This window comes from Ahaetulla prasina, chromosome 2, assembly GCF_028640845.1.
Source record: "Ahaetulla prasina isolate Xishuangbanna chromosome 2, ASM2864084v1, whole genome shotgun sequence".
Lineage (NCBI taxonomy): Eukaryota > Metazoa > Chordata > Lepidosauria > Squamata > Colubridae > Ahaetulla > Ahaetulla prasina.
The window spans coordinates 121,138,600-121,162,361 of NC_080540.1; the positions used below are offsets into that span (position 1 = coordinate 121,138,600).

A 23,762-nucleotide genomic window follows, 5' to 3' on the forward strand; every position below is an offset into this window, starting at 1 on the left:
TAGTTATAAGAGGGAAAACATGGCATTAAATATCTGGGTCTGGGTCCCTAGTTTGGCTTTCATGAGCATCCTTGTGTTGTCTGCTTCTGATCTCCACCAAACTCTGGCCTGTATAGTCCTTTAGGGTCCTGTGTGCTTTCTGTCAACATCTTGTGCACAGTGGAATCACTCATCTCTGCTCAATAAGCTTGTGAATCTGCTATGATTTGAATGGATCCAGTTAACCAGGAAGTGGGCAGGGCTTACCCGTGAATGGGAACTTGTGTTAGGTGTGGAGCACATGCCCCTCAGCTACAGCCTACATGATTGAGCAGGTGAAGCCACAGCACTCCTTCAAGAAGATGAGGCTGGTCTTTGTTACATAGGGTGGAGAGGTTTGCTGTCCTCTTGATGTCACCTTCTTTTTTTTTACAGGAGCTATGAAGAAACGATCAGTTATTGCCATAGAACAGCACTTGACATACAGATCTGGAGAATTGAACTACAAATCTCTCTGTTGTCCAAACAATTCATTAGAAAAGACTGAGTACTGGTGCTGGGTCAGAACTAACTGATGAGTATCTTGAGTATTCATAGAGTGGTAAACACCCTTAATCAAGCAGTTGCAAAAATCATAGTAAATCTTTAAATTTAAAATTAAGATAAGATAAGTATTTAAAATGCTGCACTGGTCAGTCACCCACCTTCAATATTGCTCCTGTTTTGGGCATTACATTTTTTGAATGATTCAAAAAGGTTGATTACATTATTCCATTGGCAAACAGTGACATATGGTTGCAAAAAATGCAAATGCAATCAACAGCATTAAACTTGTTTTTAATCACAAGACAGTAATTATTGTAGCCTGTTTTATTCTAACTCCTTCCTGAGTACTGTGTCCAGATTCAGGCATCACACTTTAAGAAGGATTTAGAGAAATTGGTTCAAAGAAAGCCTGTAAGGATGATCAGAGGACTAGAAACATAAACCTATGAAAAAAGATTAAAGGAGCTTGGCATGTCTAACCTTGGAAAAAATGACTGTGAGGATGTGAATAGCATTCTTCCAATATCTGGAAGAGTAAAAGAAAGTCCAGACCTGTTATCTCTCTTTTTAGAGTGCAGGGATTGTCATTATAAAAAACCAATCCTGGATGAAAGTTAGAAAAAAATGGTGATCTCTGCATAAGCAGAGAGTAGAAGCAATTATCCAGAAAGATGCTGGGTTTCCTATCATTGGGGGTGTGGAAAAAGCAGCCGGATAACCATCTGTCTGGGACACTTTAATTTGGATTGTTGCACAGAGACTAGAGTTGAACTCAATGGCCTAAACCAATGATGGCGAACCTTTTAGGAACCCAAACTGGAGTGCCCAAACTGCGGGCTCATGCACATGCCCAAACTGACATGTGCGGACATGCACATGCGCAGAAGTGTGCACATGCACAGATGTGCGCATGTGTATGCATGGACGTGAACACATACATAGCAGAGACTCGAAGACAGCTGGCTGGTGGGAGGCGGGGCACCCCAACACCGGCAGTGTGGGATGTTCGTGAGCTTCTGTTTCATCGTTTGCAGGGAAACAGTAGTTCACAAAAGAAATGTCACGGAGATCTGACCTTGGATGACAACACGTGTGCCAGCAGAGAGGGCTCTGCGTGCCACCTCTGGCACGTGTGCCATAGGTTCCCCATCATGGGCCTAAACCATCTCTCCCAACCCTATAACTCTACGAGATCTTTATTAAATGTTTTATATATAAAACATTTATAAATATGTGTGTGTGTGTGTGTGTGTATACATATACACATATAACACCCGCGAAAACCTCAGAAAACATATATATATATATTCATATATATATATTATATATGTATGTATATATATATATATGTATACATATATATGTATATATGTATGTATATATATATATATATATATATATATATATATATATATATATATATATATATATATATATATATATATATATATATATATATATATATATATATATATACATATATATATTCGTAATTTCCAATTTTACATGGAGAAAACCCAACAATAAAGACCTATATATATATATATATATATATATATATATATATATATATATATATATATACACACACACACACACACACACACACACACACACACACACACATAATACATTTATTACATTACATTTGTGACATAAATGTTTCATTATTGTATTACATTTTATATATATTTATATATATTAAATGTAGCATAATAGTGAAACATTTATATCACATTATGAAGGCTATAAATATAAGCAGAACATAATATGATATGTACATGCAGGATAAAGTACAGCCGATAATACGAACTCACTGATTTTGCTTAATACTATGCAGATTTCTCTCTCTCTCTCTCTTTGTGTAAGCATGGACACCTGATGTTGTCCATAAAAAATGGGAGAGACAACTTCATATTCATGAGTACCTACTTGTTTTCAGAAGGCAGGTTTTGGAAAGCTTGTTCTTTAAAAATTCAGCCATTTCCTTATCTTCTTCTCGTTCTCTGTGAAAAGAAGAAACTGTATCAAAGAATAAGCAGTCATTCCTTAGGTCTGAAAAGATGATTATGAAGCAGGTGGAGTCTGAGTGATGGCTCTCCAAATCTCTGTGAAAGAGAAAGCTACTTTTTGATTCTTGAATTCTCATATTTAGAACAGTATATAAATTTGTTCCCATTGATTGGCAGGACAACCAAGGAAGGTACTTCAGTGGGATTTAAAAGTGTTTGATCACTGGCTACATATACTTATTTCTTGTCCTTTTATAAAATATTTCAAAATTCACAAAACCTCAAAGAACCAATTAAGAAGTTTGGGGTAATAGGTTGGATTTCTTGGGAAGACAACTTATGATTTTGCTAAGATTGTATTCCTGCCTTGATTACTTTTCTGTATAGGTAGTCCTCAACTTATGACCACAACGAGTCCAAAATTTTCATTGCTAAGCAAGACAATTGTTAAATGTGATTTGTCCCATTTTACAACCTTTCTTGCCACCGTTGTTAAGTGAATCACTGCAGTTGTTTTAGTAACACAGTTGTTAAGAGAATCTGGCTTCCAGAGAATTGACAGTGTCGTGGCAAGACTGGTTAGAAAATGGCAAGCTCCACGAAAATCCAGCCAGACAAACTGCTGTCGGGGGGTGTGTGTGTCTTTGGACTGGAACTATCTTGGAGGGACAGCGAAGAAGGAGAGGCACCTCGGAAGACCAAGAGGAACAGGCAAGTTCCTCAAAGGATTGGAGGCAGTTCTCTGAACACCATAGGGGTGGTGGCGGTTAAAACGACCGCTCTGAAGCTGGGGCAACTGGACTAAGTTTTGTGCAGGAGTGATGTTTGAATGGAGTGATTGGCCAACTCACAGGTAAAAAGAAATTTTTTAAAAGCTTGAAAGAGGTCCCAGCGTGGAAATAAGTGGCTAACTGGCACTTGGGAATTTTAATTGGAGGGATAAGAACAAAGAAGAAGTTAAATGACTAAAGCCCAAAAAAGAAAACTTTCTACCTGGACTTAAAAATGGATTTGGAGAAATTAAAAATAATATAGGAAAAAGAAAACTGAGAGAAAGCACTCTTTAACAATCAAAGGAAAAGAAATGGAAGAGAAAGTATTTTTATGTAGATTTAAACATGCTACTTTGTTGTCTTGGGATTTGTGGATTGGAGAGAGAGACATCTGCTGGTGGAAAGAAACAACAATTGCTTTGTTGTTTCAACAACAAAACTACAACAATTGCTTTGAAAATTGAAGGAATAGCAAGGACTTTGACTACAGTGATACTTTTTAAGGAGTATTTGTTTATTTTAAACAGCTGGGTCTTGACTTTGAAAGGAGGTGAAAAAGAACAAAGCCTTAAATTGGAATGAACTAGATAAATTATAAATTATCCATTACCTCACACTTAGAAGCAAACAACCTACTCTCCAATAAACAATTTGGTTTCAGGAAAAAATTATCATGCAACTTACAACTTCTCCACTGTAAAAACATATGGACTACAAATCTTGATCAAGGCAAAACAATAGATGCAATCTACATAGACTTCTGCAAACCTTTTAACTCAGTAGTACACGATAAACTTCTCCTAAAACTAAAATCCTATGGCATTTCAGGACCCCTTCACAAATGGATATCTGCTTTTCTGTCTAACAGACAACAAGTGGTCAAAATTGGCAATGCTCTATCAAATCCTGTTCCTGTCAAGAGTGGCATTCCTCAAGGCAACGTCCTTGGACCAACAGTCTTCATACTATACATTAATGATCTTTGTGACCATATCTCAAGTAATTGTGTTCTCTTTGCTGATGATGTCAAACTATTTAACACCACAGATAATACATCTATCATTCAAAAAGACCTTGATCATCTAACCGCTTGGTCTAAAACTTGGCAACTCCAAATCTCAACCAGCAAATGCTCAGTCTTACATATAGGAAAAAAGAACCCAAACACTAAGTACATACTAGATGGACATTACCTTACAGATGACCCCCATCCCGTTAAAGACCTTGGAGTTTTCATGTCAAATGATCTAAGTGCCAAAGCCCACTGCAAATACATAGCAAAAAAGGCTCTAAGAGTTGTAAACCTAATCTTGCATAGCTTCTTTTCAAAAAACACTACACTACTAACCAGAGCATATAAAACATTTGCTAGACCAATTCTAGAATACAGCTCACCTGTTTGGAACCCTCACCATATCTCTGACATCAATACAATTGAACGTGTCCAGAAATATTTTACAAGAAGAGTTCTCCATTCCTCTGAAAACAATAAAATACCTTATCCCACTAGACTTGAAATCCTGGGCTTGGAAAACTTGGAACTCCGTCGCCTTCGACAAGACCTAAGCTTAACTCACAGAATCATCTATTGTAATGTCCTTCCTGTCAAAAACTACTTCAGCTTTAATTGCAATAATACAAGAGCAACCAATAGATTTAAACTTAATGTCAACCGCTTTAATCTAGATTGCAGAAAATATGACTTTTGTAACAGAATCATCAGTGCTTGGAATACTTTACCTGACTCTGTGGTCTCTTCTCATAATCCTAAAAACTTTAACCAAAAACTTTCTACTATTGACCTTACCCCATTCCTAAGAGGACCATAAGGGGCGTGCATAAGCGCACAAATGTGCCTACTGTTCCTGTTCTATTGTTTTTCTTTTCTTCTTCCTATATATATAAATATTCAAACTGGATATTATTTGGGGGAAAAAGAGAGGCTACATGGACTTCAATTTTAATTAAACATAAATTAAAATTTTAAAAAATGTGAATTGACAACATGGAGCAATGGGAGTATGGGAAGCAATGGGAGTATGAGGAAGTATAATGGAGATGTTTAAGAATGTGCATGAGGCATTTAAGGGTATTAAAGAAGCAGACACCTGGTTAGAATACACAAAAAAGGAAAAAGAATATAAATGAGAAGCAAGAACACATTGTTGAAGAGAAAATAACTGAAGATAAAAAGATAGATAATTACACTGAGATTGACAGTGACAAAAAATAGGGGGGAATATTCCCCCAAAAAGAAGGGAAGAGAAGGAAATGGAAAAAGACTGGGTAAAAACAGGGGGAGAATTATGAGATAAACAGTCTTAAAGGTTAGAGAAAGGATTCAGGGGACAAGATACAATAAATAGAAGGAGGAGGAGGAGAAGGAGGAGGAGGAGGAGGAGGAGGAGGAGGAGGAGGAGGAGGAGGAGGAAGAAGAAGAAGAAGAAGAAGAAGAAGAAGAAGAAGAAGAAGAAGAAGAAGAAGAAGAAGAAGAAGAAGAAGAAGAAGAAGAAGAAGAAGAAAGAAAGAATGGGATAAAGGGATAAAAATATTAAGAAGTGGAATTTTGGAGAGGCCAAAAGAAAATGGTTAAAAGGGGAAGAATAATGGAGAGAAGGAAAGGAAATAAAGCATTTATTAATTGTTTTAAGGGAACTGCATTAATAGTAGAAATTATATGTAAGAGGCAAACAAGATGAAGTATATTGTTTTTTGTAAAATGGATCAGCAGATGTAATATGAAATGTAGTTTGGTTTAACTATGAAAATAATATATAAAATTGAAATGTTAGTAAATGATGAAATAAAATAATTAATTGATGTTGGAATAAGAAATTAGGAATTAAGGAAAATAAGAGGTGGAAGATTAACAAAGTTAAAAGGTTTCAATGGAATAAGATGAAATAGATTGTTAATAATAAAAAATGTGATGGGGATTTTGAGAAACCTATTCATTAAATGGAAAAAAAATTGGGGTTGCTCAGATACCATTTTGAAAAATATTGAATTGAAAATGAATACAACAATGGAGAGAGAATGGAAAGAGGAGTAGAGGGATAGAAGGAGGGGAGAAGAGAGGAAGGAGAGAGAGGAACAGAAGAAAGGAAAAAGGAGAGGAAGAAAGAGGGGAAACAAGGTCAGAAAGGGAGGAAGGAAGGAGGAGTTGGGAAAAGGAAGGGGAAGTAGAGAAGGAATAGGAGAGGAGGAAAGAAGAAAGTAGAAAAGGATAGAAGGGAGGGAAGGGAAAGAGAGAAGGAGAAAAAGAATAGTTGTAAAATAAGGGAGATGGAATGGTAGAAGGGCAACCCAGAGTATTCTCAAACTTATTAGGATGAAGAACAAACTAATATGAAAGTTAAAAGAGAATATATATGATTAACAATGGATAAGATAAGATAACTAATTGAAATAATGTTTTATTTATTTATTTATTTAATTAATTAATTAATTAAACTTTTATACCGCCCTTCTCCCGAAGGACTCAGGGCGGTGTACAGCCTTCATTTAAAACAATTAATATACATACTAAAATAACAATTAAAAAGCTTATTCAATAAAAGGCCGAAATTAAAACCGTCTAATAGACCATATAAAATATCCAATAAAATTACAATTAAAAATTTAAGATTTAAAATTTAGAATTTAAAAATCAGGCCAGTCCCGCTTGAGTAAATAAATAAGTTTTCAGTTCCCGGCGAAAGGTCCGAAGGTCAGGCAATTGGCGTAAACCACGTTCCAGAGGGTAGGTGCTCCCACAGAGAAGGACCTTCCCCTGGGGGCCGCCAGCCGACACTGCTTGGCGGACGGCACCCTTAGAAGACCCTCTCTGTGAGAGCGTACAGGTCGGTGGGAGGCATGTGGAAACAGCAGGCGGTCCCGTAAGTACCCAGGCCCTAAGCCATGGAGCGCTTTGAAGGTGGTAACCAAAACCTTGAAGTGCACCCGGAAGACCACAGGTAGCCAGTGCAGACTGCGCAGGAGTGGTGTTACCCGGGAGCAACGTGGTGCACCCTCAATCACCTGCGCAGCTGCATTCTGGACTAACTGAAGCCTCCGAGCGCACTTCAAGGGGAGCCCCATGTAGAGAGCATTGCAATAATCCAGGTGAGAAGTGACGAGAGCATGAGTGACCGTGCATAAGGCATCCCGGTCAAGAAAGGGGCGCAACTGGCGGACCAGGCAAACCTGGTAAAAAGCTCTCCTGGAGACAGCCGTCAAGTGATCTTCAAACGACAGCCATCCATCCAGGAGAATGCCCAAGTTGCGCACCCTTTCCGTTGGGGCCAATGACTCGCCCCCAACAGTCAGCCGTGGTTGCAGCTGACTGTACCGGGATGCCGGCATCCACAGCCACTCCGTCTTGGATGGATTGAGTCTGAGTCTGTTTCTCCCCATTCAGACCCGTACGGCCTCCAAACAACGGGACAGCACTTCGACAGCTTCGCTGGGGTGGCCTGGGGTGGAGAAGTACAGCTGGGTATCATCAGTGTACAGATGATAACTCACCCCAAAGCCACTGATGACCTCGCCCAATGGCTTCATGTAGATGTTGAACAGGAGAGGCGAGAAAATCGACCCCTGTGGCACCCCACAAGTGAGGCGCCTCGCGGCCGATCTCTGCCCCCCTGTCAACACCATCTGCGACCGGTCGGAGAGGTAGGAGGAGAACCACCGATAAACGGTGCCTCCCACTCCCAACCCCTCCAACCGGCGCAGCAGGATACCATGGTCGATGGTATCAAAAGCCGATGAGAGATCCAACAGGACCAGGGCAGAGGAACAACCCCTATCCCTGGCCCTCCAGAGGTCATCCACCAACGCGACCAAAGCTGTCTCCGTGCTATACCCGGGCCGGAAGCCGGACTGGAACGGGTCTAGATAGACAGCTTCCTCCAGGTACTGAGGGAACTGCCATGCCACCACACTCTCTACAACCTTCGCCACAAAGCGAAGGTTGGAGACTGGACGATAGTTACCCAAAATAGCTGGGTCCAGGGAAGGCTTCTTGAGTGGCCAGCACCAGCCAGGAGGGGCACGGGTCCAGTAAACATGTAGTGGCATGCAGCCTCCCCAGCAACCTGTCCACGTCCTCGAGAGCCACAGAATCAAACTCATCCCAAACAACATCAACAAGATGCGTCTCAGTCATCTCATCCGGATCACCGCAATCTTGGTCCAAGCTATCCCGAAGCTGAGCGATTTTATCGTATAGATAACCGCTAAACTCCTCGGCACGTCCCTGTAAGGGGTCATCCCGTCCTCCCTGGTGAAGGAGGGAACGGGTCACCCGAAACAGGGCGGCTGGGCGGTTATCTGCCGACGCAATGAGGGAGGAAGCGTAGGAACGCCTCGCCACCCTCAGTGCCACTAGGTAGGTCTTTGAAATTAAGAAATTAGGATTTGAGGGTGGATGGTGATACTTTTTATATAATAAGCATAGAAGTATTAAGATAAGATAAAAAAGTAGGGAAAAAGAGTATTTTGGCAGAAATTGAAACTATGTAAAATGTATTTGGATATGATAAATTGTACAAAATACGATTCGGTCAATACTCTGTTCATAAAATATGTATGTGAATGAAAATATCAATAAAACTTTATTTAAAAAAAAGAGAATCTGGCTTCCCCATTGAAGGTCATCAAAAATAAACACATGACCCCGGGACACTGTGACCGTCATAAAACATGCCAATTGCCAAGCTTCCAAAGTTTGATCATATGACATGGGGATGCTATAATGGTCATAAGCATGAAAAATGATAATAACTCGCTTTTTCAGTGCCATTTTAACTTCAAACAATCACTAAAAGAAGAATGGTCGTAAGTCGAGAACTTCCTGTAATCAACTCCTGTTGGCATATTTACTTTGGCAAGGTCCAAACAGTGTTCTTAACAATATGGTATGATTCAGTGCTGAAATCCTGCTGTTTCTGTCCAGCTTGCGTGAGCCAGTAGCAGTGGCGGCATGTGGTTTGGCAAACTGGTAGCGGTGGCAGAACGAGGCTCTGCCCACCCACCCGGACATCGTTACTTCCTGGTTTTTAACCCTCTGCGCATGCGTAAAGCGCGGCGCATGCACTTCCAAACTGGTAGGGAAGGTAAGTAGATTTCACCCCGGGTATGATTAATACAAAATTGAAGGTAATACAATACAGAAAAGAAGTGAAAAAAATTCTGACTTTGTGTCCAAACTGTTCAGAAAGCTCTGGTTTAGCAGAGTCCCTGCAAGGTACAGTATAAAACATATAAAACATTGGCCTTTTGGCAGCAACCTTGTCCAACTCAGTTCCCCAGAGATGGGTTAGGACCGTGATGGCGAACCTATGGCACGCATGCCACGTGGAGCCATATCTGTGGGCACGCAAGCGTTGCCCTAGCTCAGCACCATCGCGCATGCATGTGCTAGCCGGCTGATTTTCGGGCCTTCTGGGCCCACTGGAAAATCAGGAATCAGGCCGTTACTGGCCTCTGGAGGGCCTCAGGGGGGTGGGGAAGATGTTTTAGCCCTCCCCTGGCTCCAAGAAAGCCTCTAGAGCCTGGAGAGGGCAAATAATGGGCCTACCTGGTGCACCAGTAACCTTTTTGCCATTGCATGTCAAAAGCAGGGGAGCGCAAGAGGGTCTTGCGAGGGTGTGGGGGCGCGGGGTGCATTGAATTATGGGTGTGGGCACATGGGCGCGTGAACCACTCGTGCTCCCCCTGCTTTTGGCACACAACAGCAAAAAGGTTAGCTACCACTGGGTTAGGATCCCTAAATCACAGTTGACCCTTCTGAATCTACATCTTTCTAGTGCACTTTTCTGCATTCTGACATCTACTAGCTTTGCTGGATTGCAGTTCCCAGAAATGCTAATTATTGACAATGCTAGTTTGGAATTCTGGGAGTTGTAGTCATACTGGGCTTCAGCTTTGCAGTGTTATTATAGGAATAAAAAGGAATAACAACTATGCGTTTGCTTGGAATGTTTGCAGGATTGGGGGAACATAATGTAATCAAGAAAATTGCAGCATGTTGGCATGTTTACCTGAGCCTTTCAAACTCTACATCATCCACAAGGAAATCCCGAGTCTCCACCAGTTTATGAATTTGTTGCACTAACTCCTCCTCCTTCTGTTTGTCTTCTTTTGATTTCCGATTTTCTGTAGGATGGGGAAAATACACGTACAAATATGTTTATTGCAGAAAACTTTTGCAGGTAAGATGAAGAAGATAATTCTCAGAGTGGAGGAATTTCCAGAAAGATTATTGTTTAGATTAGTTTAGATTATCGATTATCAGCACCCCAGTTGTAGAATATTCTCCCCAAGAAAGTTTTATTGACTTCTTGCCTTCAGAGACAGGAAAATATCTACTTACTGGGTTTTTGAAATCCATATTAATCTTCCTTTTTTTTTAGGACATTTTCTTCTCACCTGTTAACTTTGAATTTAATGTGTACTTGTTATATTGGAAATCCTAAAAGGAAAAACAGCTCAGGACACATGGGAAACTCTGAGAAATGAAATACTGAGGGCCCAAACCAAAACAATACTACAGAGAAAAAGAAAAAACACTGGATGAGACCAGTATGGTTGCACAAAGAGCTCTCTGATAAGCTGAAGAGCAAGTATAAAAAGTGGGAACATGAACATTTAACTAAAACACAGTACCAGCAAATAGACCAAATCTACAGGGATAGCGTCAGGCAGGCTAAGGCTCAGAATGCCAAAAATAACAAAAAGAAGTTTCTTTCAATATGTAAGGAATAAGAAAAAGAAAGTCAAGGAAATGATCAGTCCACTAATGGGAGAAGATGGCAAAAAGGTGAGGGAGAAAACAGAGTCACTTAAATCTTTCTTTATGCAAAGGGGGGGAAAATAGGACAACCCAACAAAAGCAGCCTATTGGGAGAAAGAACAGAAAGGTAGATTAAAATAGGAAATTAGTTTAAAAAACCCTATCCACTTGAGATGAATTCAGATCACCAGGACCAGATGGTTTAGATTCCAGAGAACTGGAAGAACTAACCGATGTGAACTTTTCCAAATACAGCAGAATCCATTGCTGGACCTGACCCCTCAACAGAATGGTATTCAAAGATGGAGCTCATAGGCCACAGACAATTCAATTAAGGCTGCCAGGCAGCCTCTTGAACCTTTTTCAACAATTGCTGCTGAATTTGAGTCTTGGGAATCTGTGTAATGCTATAGGAAAATAGTGTCTTATAAATCCTAGAGCAGTCATGGAATCAATCACTCCATTGGCCTTACCTGGCACTGAAATCAACTTCTGTAACTCCTTTTTCAACCTGCTGATTTCCTTACAAAGCTGGATATCATCCATCCTGCACAAACAGAAAAAAACATAGCCCTGAACATAAGACAGAGGTGCTTTGGTGTAGTGATTAAGGCATCAGATTAGGGAGATCATGATTTCTACCTTGGGCACAAAGTCAACTGGATAGCCTTGGGCCAGCCATGTTCTCAGCCCTAGGAAGGAAGCAATGGCAAACCTTCTGAAAAATCTTGCCAAGAAAACTGCAGGAACTTATCTGGGCAACCTCCAAGAATTGGACATGATTGAGTAAAAGAAAAAAAAACCAAGCAGATGAAACCAGAACAGAACTTATTAGAAGTTATGGAAGAAAACTGAATAAAAAGCCCAGTGTCTTATTATTGTTGGATATTATCATGAGAGCAAGATTTTCTATCGGTGCAGAAATTGAAAAATAAAGAAGTTCCAAATTTTGAAGAGTGGATGTTTAAAGTTATAGATTTGACAGAATGGCAAAACTTACATTTCTAGAGACAGATAACTACACACGCTTTTATTAAAAACTGGAGTCTCTATAGATTATATTATAATTGTAGAAAAAAATAGCTGAATGATCAAGAGTTTTATAGATTAATTAATCAATAGTGATAGAATACAATCATATAAAAGAATAAGAAATGATTACTGGCTCAGTGAGGAAAGAAGGGCACAAGTGAATGGTATGGGGTTTTTGTTTGTTTTAAGTTAGATGTTCAGTTTTGTACTTGTAGGTTTATGTTTCTGTGTATCCTTTTGTATTGTGTTTTTTGTTTATTTCATGTGTAGAATTTTAATAAAGTTAAAGAGAAAGAGATATAGAAAGAGAATGCAATATTTATGAAGCTAAAGTGAACGCAGAAACCATACATAATTATGGAAGGCAATGTCTACAAGAAAAGATTGGACTGCCATTTTATCAGTTTCTTGCAAAAATCAAATCCAGAAGCACACACAGATAAACTGATTCAACTGGATTCATTAACTTCTTTGTATACATAATAACAGATGAAGTATTTACAATACCAATATAGATTTTCCTTCAACGTAGTACCAGTTACAACACAAGACAGGAGAGAACAGTTAGCTTCATTTCAGCAAAACAGATAGCATACATAGACACTGGTTTCAGTTTCTCTTTTCTCTGCACAGAATCAGAAGCTGCAGACTAAGACACGCCCTGGCTCCAGTCAGTCTCAGCTCCCAATTGGCTGACATAGTTGCTATGCCTATTCATTGGCTGACCTTGTTACCATGGGAAGTCAAATTTGTCAGAAATGGTGTAGGGTCTCCTGCTTGAGCGGGGGGAGGGGGGGTTGGACTAGATGACCTATAAGGTCCCTTACAATTCTGTTAATCTGCTAAACAAATAATTCCATCAACATTGTCAGACTATATACTGAATCTGCACTACTATTAATCGTCTCAAAGTTCCCATCACCAATCTCTTTCCACTTATGACTGTATGACTATAACTTGTTGCTGGCAATCCTTATGATTTATATTGATATATTGACCATCAATTGTGTTGTGAATGTTGTACCTTGATGAACGTATCTTTTCTTTTATGTACACTGAGAGCATATGCACCAAGACAAATTCCTTGTGTGTCCAATCACACTTGGCCAATAAAATTCTATTCTATTCTATTCTATTCTATTCTATTCTATTCTATTCTATTCTATTCTATTCTATTCTATTCTATTCTATTCTATTCTATTCTATTCTATTCTATTCTTTACAATTACTTCATTAGTTAAGTGTAGGAAAACTACATTCCACTTATCAAAACTTCTGCAACTACCTCTCCTTTGAAATAATTTTCAACCTTTATTCAGTAAAAAAATAAATGAAAATTAATAGAAAAGATGCAGTGGAATGTATGTGCTAAGCCAACAAAACAAAAACAAGCAAATAAATGATGCATGTAAAAGATGCCAGGCTGAGCAAGGTGCACTGCCTGAAGGAGCTATCCATGGTTCTGACCAAGGAGAAAGGCCAACATTTTAGAACTGGTATCCCATTAAATAGATCTATAGCAATAGCATTTAGATTTATATACTGCTTCACAGTGCTTTACAGCCCTCTCTAAGCAGTTTAAAGAGTCAGCATATTGCCCCCAACAATTTGGGTCCTCATTTTACCCAAGGATGGAAGGCTGAGTCAACTTTGAGCCTGGTGGGATTTGAATTGCCAAACTGCAGGCAGCCAGCAGTCAGCAGAAGTAGCCTGCAGTACAGCACTCTAACCAACATGCCACACACTGTAAATTTTTATATCTTTTTGTAACACTGTATTACATGTCGGAGTAAACTCTGATGAGCTTACTTTATGAAGTACAATAATCTTTTATGAAGTACAATAATTTGTACTTCAAAATATTTTGAAGTACAATAATCTATAGCAATATCACTTACATTTATATACTGTTTCACAGTGCTTTACAGCCTTTCTAAGCAGTTTAGAATAGAATAGAATTTTTTATTGGCCAAGTGTGATTGGACATACAAGGAATTTGTCTTGGTGCATATGCTCTCAGTGTACATAAAAGAAAAGATACGTTCATCAAGGTACAACATTTACAACACTTAATGATGGTCATAGGTACAAATTTAACACTTAATGATACAACACTTAATGATAGTCATAGGGTACAAATAAGCAATCAGGAAACAATCAATACAAATATAAATCATAAGGATTACCAGCAACAAAGTTACAGTCATACAGTCATAAGTGAAAGGAGATGGGTGATGGGAACGATGAGAAGATTAATAGGGCGGATTTAATAAATAGTTTGAAAGCGTTGAGGGAATTATTTGTTTAGCAGAGTGATGGCATTCAGGAAAAAACTGTTCTTGTGTCTAGTTGTTCTGGTGTGCAGTGCTCTATAGCGTTGTTTTGAGGGTAGGAGTTGAAACAGTTTATGTCCAGGATGTGAGGGATCTGTAAATATTTTCACGGCCCTCTTCTTGATTCGTGCAGTATACAGGTCCTCAATGGAAGGCAGGTTGGTAGCAATTATTTTTTCTGCAGTTCTAATTATCCTCTGAAGTCTGTGTCTGTCTTGTTGGGTTGCAGAACCAAACCAGACAGTTATAGAGGTGCAAATGACAGACTCAATAATTCCTCTGTAGAACTGGATCAGCAGCTCCTTGGGCAGTTTGAGCTTTCTGAGTTGGCGCAGAAAGAACATTCTTTGCTGTCCTTTTTTGATGATGTTTTTGATGTTAGCTGTCCATTTTAGATCTTGCGATATGGTAGAGCCTAGAAATTTGAAGGTTTCTACTGTTGATACTGTGTTGTCTAGTATTGTGAGAGGTGGAAGTATGGAAGGGTTTCTCCTAAAGTCTACCACCATTTCTACGGTTTTGAGTGTGTTCAGTTCCAGATTGTTTCGGTTGCACCACGAGGCTAGTCGTTCGACCTCCTGTCTGTATATAGATTCATCGTTGTCTCGAATGAGACCAATCACTGTTGTGTCATCTGTAAACTTCAGTAGTTTAACAGATGGATGGTTGGAGATGCAGTCGTTGGTATACAGAGAGAAGTGGGGGGAGCACACAGCCTTGGGGGTGGGGGCTGTGCTAATTGTACAGGTATCTGATGTGATCCTGCTTAGCTTCACCTGCTGCTTCCTGTTTGTTAGGAAGCTTGTGATGCACTTACAAGTCTGTTTAGGTACCTGTAGCTGGTTTAGCTTAATTAGAAGAGTGTCTGGGATGATGGTATTGAATGCTGAACTAAAGTCTACAAAGAGGACCCTTGCATATGTCTTTGGAGACTCAAGATGTTGTAGGATGTAGTGCAGAGCCATATTAACAGCATCATCTGTTGATCTATTTGCTTGGTATGCAAATTGCAAGGGATCTAACAGTGGATCTCAAGTGGGACAGCACTAGCCTTTCAAAGGTTTTCATGACTACAGATGTTAAAGCAACTGGTCTGTAGTCATTCAGTTCCTTGATGGTAGGCTTTTTCAGCACTGGGATGATGGTAGAGCATTGGAAGCAAGAAGGAACATAGCACATCTCTAGTGATTAATTGAAGATATGGGTGAAGATGGGGGCCAATTGGTCAGCACAGACTTTTAAGCAAGAAGGAGTTATCTTGTCTGGGCCTGGAGCTTTTCCTGGCTTTTGTCTGTGAAATTTTACAGAGTCTATCTGATGTCTATCATTGTTCTGTACATTCATTTTTACACAGCTGATCTGTATAATTTAAAAGAGAAATGTCCACTAGAATCATCTTTTAAAATGCTTGCCTCTTGCACTCTCTGTCTGCTTATCAAATTTAGATATCACTTGTCTTACTCGCAAAGTGACTCTGGGCAGTTTATAGATAAAAGCTTTAAAATCATATAAAAATGTAGTACATATCAAGATCAGTAAAATGGGATCCAAGTAAAAACACAGCAAAAATAAATTAAAAGATTGTAGGAGACAGTAAAAGTCTTCAGATCTCTAACCACCTTCAGATTTGCATGCCTCTCTTTGAACCCCATGTGAGTTGGTAGAGCCAAGTCTTCATTTTAAGGCCAGGAGAGGGGGGGGGCATTTAATCTCTGCAGGAAAGATGTTTCATAGGGCAGGGGCAATGGCAGAAAGGGTCTCTTTATAGACCCTGCCAATTGGGATTCTATAACTGATGGGGTCTTGCTTAGCTTCACCTGCTGCTTCCTGTTTGTTAGGAAGCTTGTGTTCCACTTACAAGTCTGTTCTGGTACCTGTAGCTGGTTTAGCTTAATTAGAAGAGTGTCTGGGATGATGGTATTGAATGCTGAACTAAAGTCTACAAAGAGGACCCTTGCATAGGTCTTTGGAGATTCAAGATGTTGTAGGATGTAGTGCAGAGCCATATTAACAGCATCATCTGTTGATCTATTTGCTCAGTATGCAAATTGCAAGGGATCTAACAGCGGATCTGTGATGATTTTCAAGTGGGACAGCACTAGCCTTTCAAAGGTTTTCATGACTACAGATGTTAAAGCAACTGGTCTGTAGTCATTCAGTTCCTTGATGGTGGGCTTCTTCGGCACTGGGATGATGGTAGAGCGTTTGAAGCAAGAAGGAACATAGCACATCTCTAGTGATTTATTGAAGATATGGGTGAAGATGGGGGCCAATTGGTCAGCTCAGACTTTTAAGCAAGAAGGAGTTATCTTGTCTGGGCCTGGAGCTTTTCCTGGCTTTTGTCTGTGAAATTTTACAGAGTCTATCTGATGTCTATCATTGTACTGTACATTCATTTACACAGATAATCTGCATAATTTAAAAAAGAAATGTACACTAGCTAGAATCATCTTTTAAAATGCTTGCCTCTTGCACTCTCTGTCTGCTTATCAAATTTAGATATCACTTGTCTTACTCTCAAAGCGACTCTGGGCAGTTTATAGATAAAAGCTTTAAAATCATATAAAAATGTAGTACATACCAAGATCAGTAAAATGGGAGCCAAGTAAAAACACAGCAAAATAAATTAAAAGACTGTAGGAGACAGTAAAAGTCTTCAGATCTTTAACCACCTTCAGATTTGCATGCTTCTCTTTGAGCCCCATGTGAGTTGGTAGAGCCAAGTCTTCATTTTAAGGCCAGGAGAGGGGGGGCATTTAATCTCTGCAGGAAGGAAGTTTCATAGGGCAGGGGCAATGGCAGAAAGGGTCTCTTTGTAGTCCCTGCCAATTGGGATTCTATAACTGATGGGGTCTGCAACATACCTTCCTTGCTAAGTCCAGAACTTGGAATAGAGTCATCTTTAGCCTCAGAATTCACAGCTTAATTGCTTCCAGTATGGAGTGATTTAAAGCCAGAAGGAAATAATGCTCTAGTAAAAGAATTGGAGTTACAGAAATGTATCCTTAACCATTCCAAGTCTCAGTTTTAGCAAATTAGCTCTTACTGATGAGACAACAAAGAGAAAGGTTGTGGCATGACACAAATAGGAAGTCCTTCTCTCACAGTGCCTTAAGGCTATAGGCAGTTCAAGCTAATCTCAACATACTGGTCTGCTTTCTTGTTTTTATAATCATGCTGTCCATGTTTGAACTCTTGTAGATATTCAGAGTGACAAGTTTAAAGGAAAATGTTCAGCTGACAGAAGGGATATGGATATTTTCACAGATATGACATATTAGTGAAATATCTCTCTCTTTCTCTCTCTCTCTCTCAAATATGTGAAAGACAGGAGGGCTAAGGGATAGAAAAACAGTAACCTAATCCATGCTTTTCTGAAGTATGCAACTTGGTCAGCTGCCTGAGCTAATATTCTGTTCCATATACTATATAAATCCTTTGCAAACATTGCTAGTTTCTGAGTTCTTTCCCAATCAGCTTGTCATCACAGAAACCTCTGAAATTTCTGGGGCAGGTTGAAAAATGTAGACTTTGAGGAAGTGAAGTTGATCTGATTCTGTTGAGAGATTCTTCTCATGCAATGAAGCCTACCATTGTTCTGAGGAATGTGTTGCAGACGCGGGGATTGAAGAGTGTAAAGACATGTTCAAAATTGCATGGAGGGACAAAAGCTGTTGAGTTAACAGGGTGAAAGAAAAGGAGGGGAGAAGGAGGAAAATCTGGCAAGAGAATTCAACACTACCTGTTTCATTGCTACCTTACAAACTTGGAAAATGATACTCCTCCTCTCCATCATCTGCAGCCTTACATACTGTATCACATATATACACACAGAGACCCAGTTTTCCCAATTTCCAACTCACATGTACCGGAGTTCTGATTCTCTCCGCACAAGAACTTCCCTGATTCTCTCAATTTTGAAAAGTTCTCCTTCAATGTCATCAATGGTATCTGTAGAGTCAGCCATAGAAACAATTTCTTCCCCTGAAGAAATAACAGACAAAAAAATCAGTTAGTGAGAAGGATGGAGGAGAAGAGAGGAAGGTCTAATATCAGCCAATCCCTTGAGTGAGCAGTCTGAAGATTAGTGTTACCAGCACCTTAAGGAATTGTAATTGCATGGAACCCAATCAGTCTTTTTTTCTGAGCTAATCAGGTTGCTTGTATATAAGATAGTCAGCCATATGATTATTTACAATAATAAAAAAAACCACTTCTTCCTTAGTATAGTAATCCTCAACATTGTTAGAACTGTCATTCCTAATTTTACCTCTTTTCCCATGACACTGATCTTTTATCTCCAAACCATGGTTTTCACAATCTTATCCTCCATAGTTTCCGAGCTTATCCCTGTCCTTTCTATCACAAAGGACTTTAAAAAATATTGTCCACTCCTGCTGAAAAGGAGGCTGCAGGGATTCCTACTACTATTTAGAAGGTGGTGAGAGGGTTTCCCATGGGACTATCAGAGCCTGAATACAACATTCATTACCTCCATCATGCTAGAATGGTGTAGCAAATTCCATTTGTTCCCAATCCCCAGGACTGGCCTTGCCTCATTCTTAGTCCTTGATTTATCCCATTTTATCTTGCTGTTTGCTGCATTGTTAAACACCCACCAGTTGTGAAATACAGAAAATGAAGAGAGCCAGGAGGTCATTGCTATGCCAGCAGCTTTTTCTGTTGCTTTTTCCATAAAGATCATTAGTGAGAAAAGGATGGTTGTTCCTAGGTTGAAATACTTGGTCTATGTTGATTTCTCCCTACCTTAATATTTTGGACTTCAGCTCTTGGATTCTGAATTAAAGTATTCAACCTCCTACCAGGATTTCAACTGGACCTAAAGCAAAATGCTCAAATGGCAAATAAGGGCTAAAGACATGGAACAGCACTAAAACACTGGGAGAATTTCTAGCATATCCTCCAATCCAGAATGTCAACCATAGAGTGACTCCTCCCTCCCTCCCTCCCTTCCTTCCTTCAACACATTTTCAAGAATTTAACATAATCTTAGAGCCTCAACTCTAAGATTGCAGCGTATGTGCTTGCCTTCACACTTATTCACATTATTTCCCTTGGGAATCATTGAAATGAAACATATTATTGGAAAATGAAATGCCTGAATAGGTCTTTTTTTGCCTAAGGGTGAATAGAAAAAAGCTTTTTTATTGGGTCAAAGAAGAAGCCCTCCTCTCTTTAAATAAAATCCAATAGGGAGCAACAATTATGACCTTCAACCTGTCAGTGAAGAGAATGCCTTGATAATAAGGATTTCTCTTACTGAAGTTTCTATCATTGGTTTTTAAATGCTAACGTGCCCTTTGTGTTCCTTCCTGAATGGCTGTAGCTCAGTAGGAAAGTATATGCTTGGCATACCCAAGAACTCAGATCCAATTCTTGGCATCTTCAGAAAGGACAAAGAAGCAGTGCTGTCTTTAAATCATTACCAGCAATACTGTGCAAGATGGGCTGACTCTCTGACCTAGAATCATCAGCTTCTTAGGTTTGTGTTCTCCCCACCTCACCCCACCCACCTTGTCAGTATTGTTATTTATTGTTGTTAATTCCTCCTGAGAAATGATTCTGATGAAAGTTGATGCCACATGCATTTAAAAAAAATAAATATATTATCCAACAGGCTTTTGTGGACAAACTGAAACAGTGGGCATGAGTTACAAGTAACACCCCTCCACCCCAAAATCAGCTTTCCTCGATTTGAGTTCTGAAATCCTTGGCTCAGTTTTGCCAAATATGACTTGTGGGGAGAGAGAAGGAAGTTTGTAACTTCATTATCTTTTATGCAAACCCTAAGGTCAGTAGTGCCATCCTTCTCTACTACACAAAAGCTTGTTTGACATGTACCGTACAAGCAGAGGTCAGTAATAAGATTGGCATTTCATTTTATTATTGGAGCCAAATGACCTCCCAACTTGGTCTGTGCTGGTAGGTCAAGGCAAGCAAAAAGGGCAGGGTTTGAACTCAATGTTGTTGTGTTTGGGAAGAGTTCCTCTAAGCCAGTGGTTCCCAACCTTTTCTTGTTTGAGGCACAACCTTTTCTTGTTTGAGGCACCCTTGGAAAGCCTTTCAAAAGTTCCCGGCACCCTTATAAGGAAATAGATATTTAAAATCTCCGTAGCTCAAAAGTTCCCGGCACCCTCAAAAGATCTCACGGCACCCCTTAGTGCCGCGGCACACTGGTTGGGAACCACTGCTCTAAGCAAAAGAGAGGAAAAACTACAGATATCTGTCTTATATGACCTTGGCGGAAGAACAATTGCTTCTAGGTGCCTAGCATTCTAATTAATGCTCTGGTCTGGGTGCCTCTGTCAAATATGAGCTCAGGTACAAATTTCTACTATGCTGGCTGGGGAATTCTGGGAATTGAAGTTCACAAGTCTTATAGTTGCCAAGTTTGGAGGCCCCTGGCCTAGGAGATACTCAGATACTTCTACATAAACCAAGACATCTCCAAGCATACTAACAATCTGGAGCGACACAAGATTTTTAGTTGTCTTAAGTGAAGCAGCATGAAGATGGAGAGATGACATGCAGCTGTAATGTTTCAAAAATTCCCACAGTCATTGCAGGAAATACTTGAGTGCCCTCTCAATTTGCATGGAAGAAGGGGAAATGGCTCCTTTAATTGGCATGCTGCTTTCAGAGCAGGGAGTCAATATGGACCTATATTTACTATGAGAGGACCCAAACTCAGTGCCCTATCTACAGCAAGTAATCAGAGCCACCTTTTAAAATGGCAGGGTCTTCTTTGACATGTAGTTAGGTGAGACTAGCAGATTTCAGAAATGCATGCCATTTTCTTATCTTGAAACTGTTTTTGTGTTTTATTGCATAAATTTAGTAAAGTGGATGGATAGATAGAAGCTTCTCAGTCGATTTAATAATATTGCTATATAATTTAAATCCATCATTACAAGAGAAAAGGAAAGGAATAGATGCAGAAGGACAAGCAGTGGGTCTGTTCTGTCATCAAGCAATGGGAAATTAGTTTGTCAGAGCTGGCTTATTGCTTTTTCATTCACAAAAATTGGGAGCTTTTCCCTGAAGAAATAAATAATAAATCCTTACTTGGAGTTCAAAACCACATTTGGAAGCAATAATTGAATTCCTTTAGAAAAATGAAGACTATTTTCAGGCATCCTAGCTGAGGATGAGGGTGCTACTTTTCGGGTAACCTCTGAATCATGTGTTTTTAGCTTCCAGGGACAATCTATGGCCCTTCAATTAATCCCAGAGCTTGTTCCCTTGAGTGTTTAGTAAACAAACTCCATCCTACAATGATCGGTGTCAGATACCTTTGGGAAGGGGTTGAAGAGGAACCTTTGGTTCTCAGCCAGATATTCTTGCTCATACTTGTCTTCTTTTCTGCCTATCACTACTTAATGCCAAGTTATTCTGTCTCGATTGCCAGGGAAATAGACAAGCGACCAAGAAGCCCAGCCTGTAATCCACAACATCACCAGGAGCTGTGGGGTGTGTGTGTAGGAAGTAGATAGAGGAATGAGCCATCAATCGTCTCTTGACTACTATAAAACTTTCAAGGAATAGGAGACCATGCACAGTTAACACATGAATATCCATGTGTTAATACCCATGGATACAAACACATACACACACACACACACACAACACTCATACAAATATATATATTTCTCCTGCAGAGGTGCAGGGATTTGAGCCCTGTTGCTAGAGGTAAAGGTCATAGAACTGAGTTGGTATTTCAGCAGTGCCCCAGATGTGCAAAGTAAACTCACCTTTGCCTGAATCTGCTGCAGTCCACTTGGTTGATTCCAGGGATCCATACTGGGTAGATGCCTTGCTCTCCTTTTCCATCTTCACTCCTTGCTGTGGTTTTTAAAATCTGCCTGTTCCCCCTTTTTTTAAATGGTCAGAATTCCCTAAGGAGGAGGACTTCTAAGGAGCAGGGGTTGCCAGGAAGCTAAGCTCAGCTTTTGATCAAGGAATCATTTAGTGAGGAATCAAAAGAGCATGGATCTCAGCCAAGCCGGGTCCCAGCTTGGCAGATGCCGCCCACCATCAGTTCATACCGCGATGCTCTTGTACATCTGTCGAGGGATAAAGCAGAATCTGAGGCTGCAGGAGATTAGATGAAGGTCTATTATGACACCGAGAGGTGCCCTCTGGTGGTTAAAAAAAGGTTTTATTTTTATCATTTGAAAGACGTTCAGAAAATCAAAACACCCCTATTTATTTATTCCACTGACTTTGTCCCATCTCTTTGCCTGTAACTATTCATTACTCAACCACTCAATTTAACACCATGCAAAACAGTATAAAACCACTTGCATACATATTTCTTTGTTTCTAAATAAATATAGCAAGCTAAACCCACCCTAAATTGCAGGTCGCTGCAGGAGTTTCCCCAATATTATGACATACCTAAACCTTTTTAGAGAGAGCAAAGAACAAGAATAATCAAAAGACACAAAATGTAAATTTATCTGCAATTTGGAAGACAGAAGCTTTGTTCTTCTTTCCTTTACTTCTACTAAGTCTTGAGCTTTATGGAATTTTCCCAACATCAGTTTTCAGCAAGTTTTCATTGTGTTCAGCTTCTGGTGGACCCCTCCATGTATTGTTGATATTCCACACTAATCCTTTTAGCTACAAAGGATATGAACTAAAGTCCCACAAGAACAGAGATTTTCCCCCTCTTTATTCTTAACATAATATTGGTGGAAAATGAACAAAACTCCCAGATGTCCACTATCTTTACTTTCTGGTGAGTAGAAAAATTAAGATCTAAGTTTGCTGGGACTTACAATGACCCAGTGCAATAAAAGAAATTCAGTTTGATTGAAAGCTGGTAAGGATTTCTATTTTTCACCAAAGTCTGCAAGTTCCATCATTTAATATTTATATGATAATGATAATGACAATGATGATGATGATGATGACGATGATGATAATACCAGATATCACAGTTGTCAAAAACTGAAATGTACCATTTATTGACATCGTAATACTAGGAGATGCCAGAGTCGAAGAAAAAGAACTGGAAAAAATCATGAAATATCGCGACCTGGCCATTGAAACTACATGGCTAAGGATGAAACATGTAACAGTGATACCCATTGTCATCGGGGCACCTGGTACCATGTCCAAGAATTTTATAAGATACATCAACAAATTGTAACTTCCTGCAATAAAAACAGCAGAACTGCAAAAACTGCGCTACTTGGAACATCGTACATCTTAAGAAGGTACTTGGTTGATAGCAACCCGTATCAACCATTAGCACCAGTCAATGATATTTGTGATGCCTTTTTGA

At 39.6% G+C, this 23,762-nt stretch overlaps 1 protein-coding gene across 1 annotated transcript; it reads right to left on the reverse strand.

Annotated features, from left to right (window-relative positions):
- Window positions 1-298: 298 nt before the first annotated feature.
- Window positions 299-22,422, reverse strand: LOC131192880 (bMERB domain-containing protein 1-like). The gene is made up of 6 exons (XM_058172429.1): window positions 22,225-22,422; window positions 18,316-18,436; window positions 11,561-11,634; window positions 10,336-10,450; window positions 2,458-2,531; window positions 299-417 (listed from the first exon to the last, which is right to left on the reverse strand). Exons 1-6 carry the CDS (start codon window positions 22,301-22,303, stop codon window positions 299-301), a joined length of 582 nt encoding a protein of 193 aa, XP_058028412.1. The 5' UTR covers window positions 22,304-22,422.
- Window positions 22,423-23,762: the final 1,340 nt, after the last annotated feature.

What these genes read in the sequence shown, in the direction of transcription:
- LOC131192880 (XM_058172429.1), bottom strand. Translation starts at nt 22,303, where the DNA reads ATGGAAAAGGAGAGCAAGGCATCTACCCAGTATGGATCCCTGGAATCA. An exon ending in GAATCAGAACTCCGGTACAT is followed by an intron (nt 11,635 to 18,315) that starts GTGAGTTGGAAA and finishes CTGTTTGTGCAG; the next exon opens with GATGGATGATATCCAGCTTT. An exon ending in AACCTGCCTTCTGAAAACAA is followed by an intron (nt 418 to 2,457) that starts GTAGGTACTCAT and finishes GTTTCTTCATAG; the next exon opens with CTCCTGTAAAAAAAAAGAAG.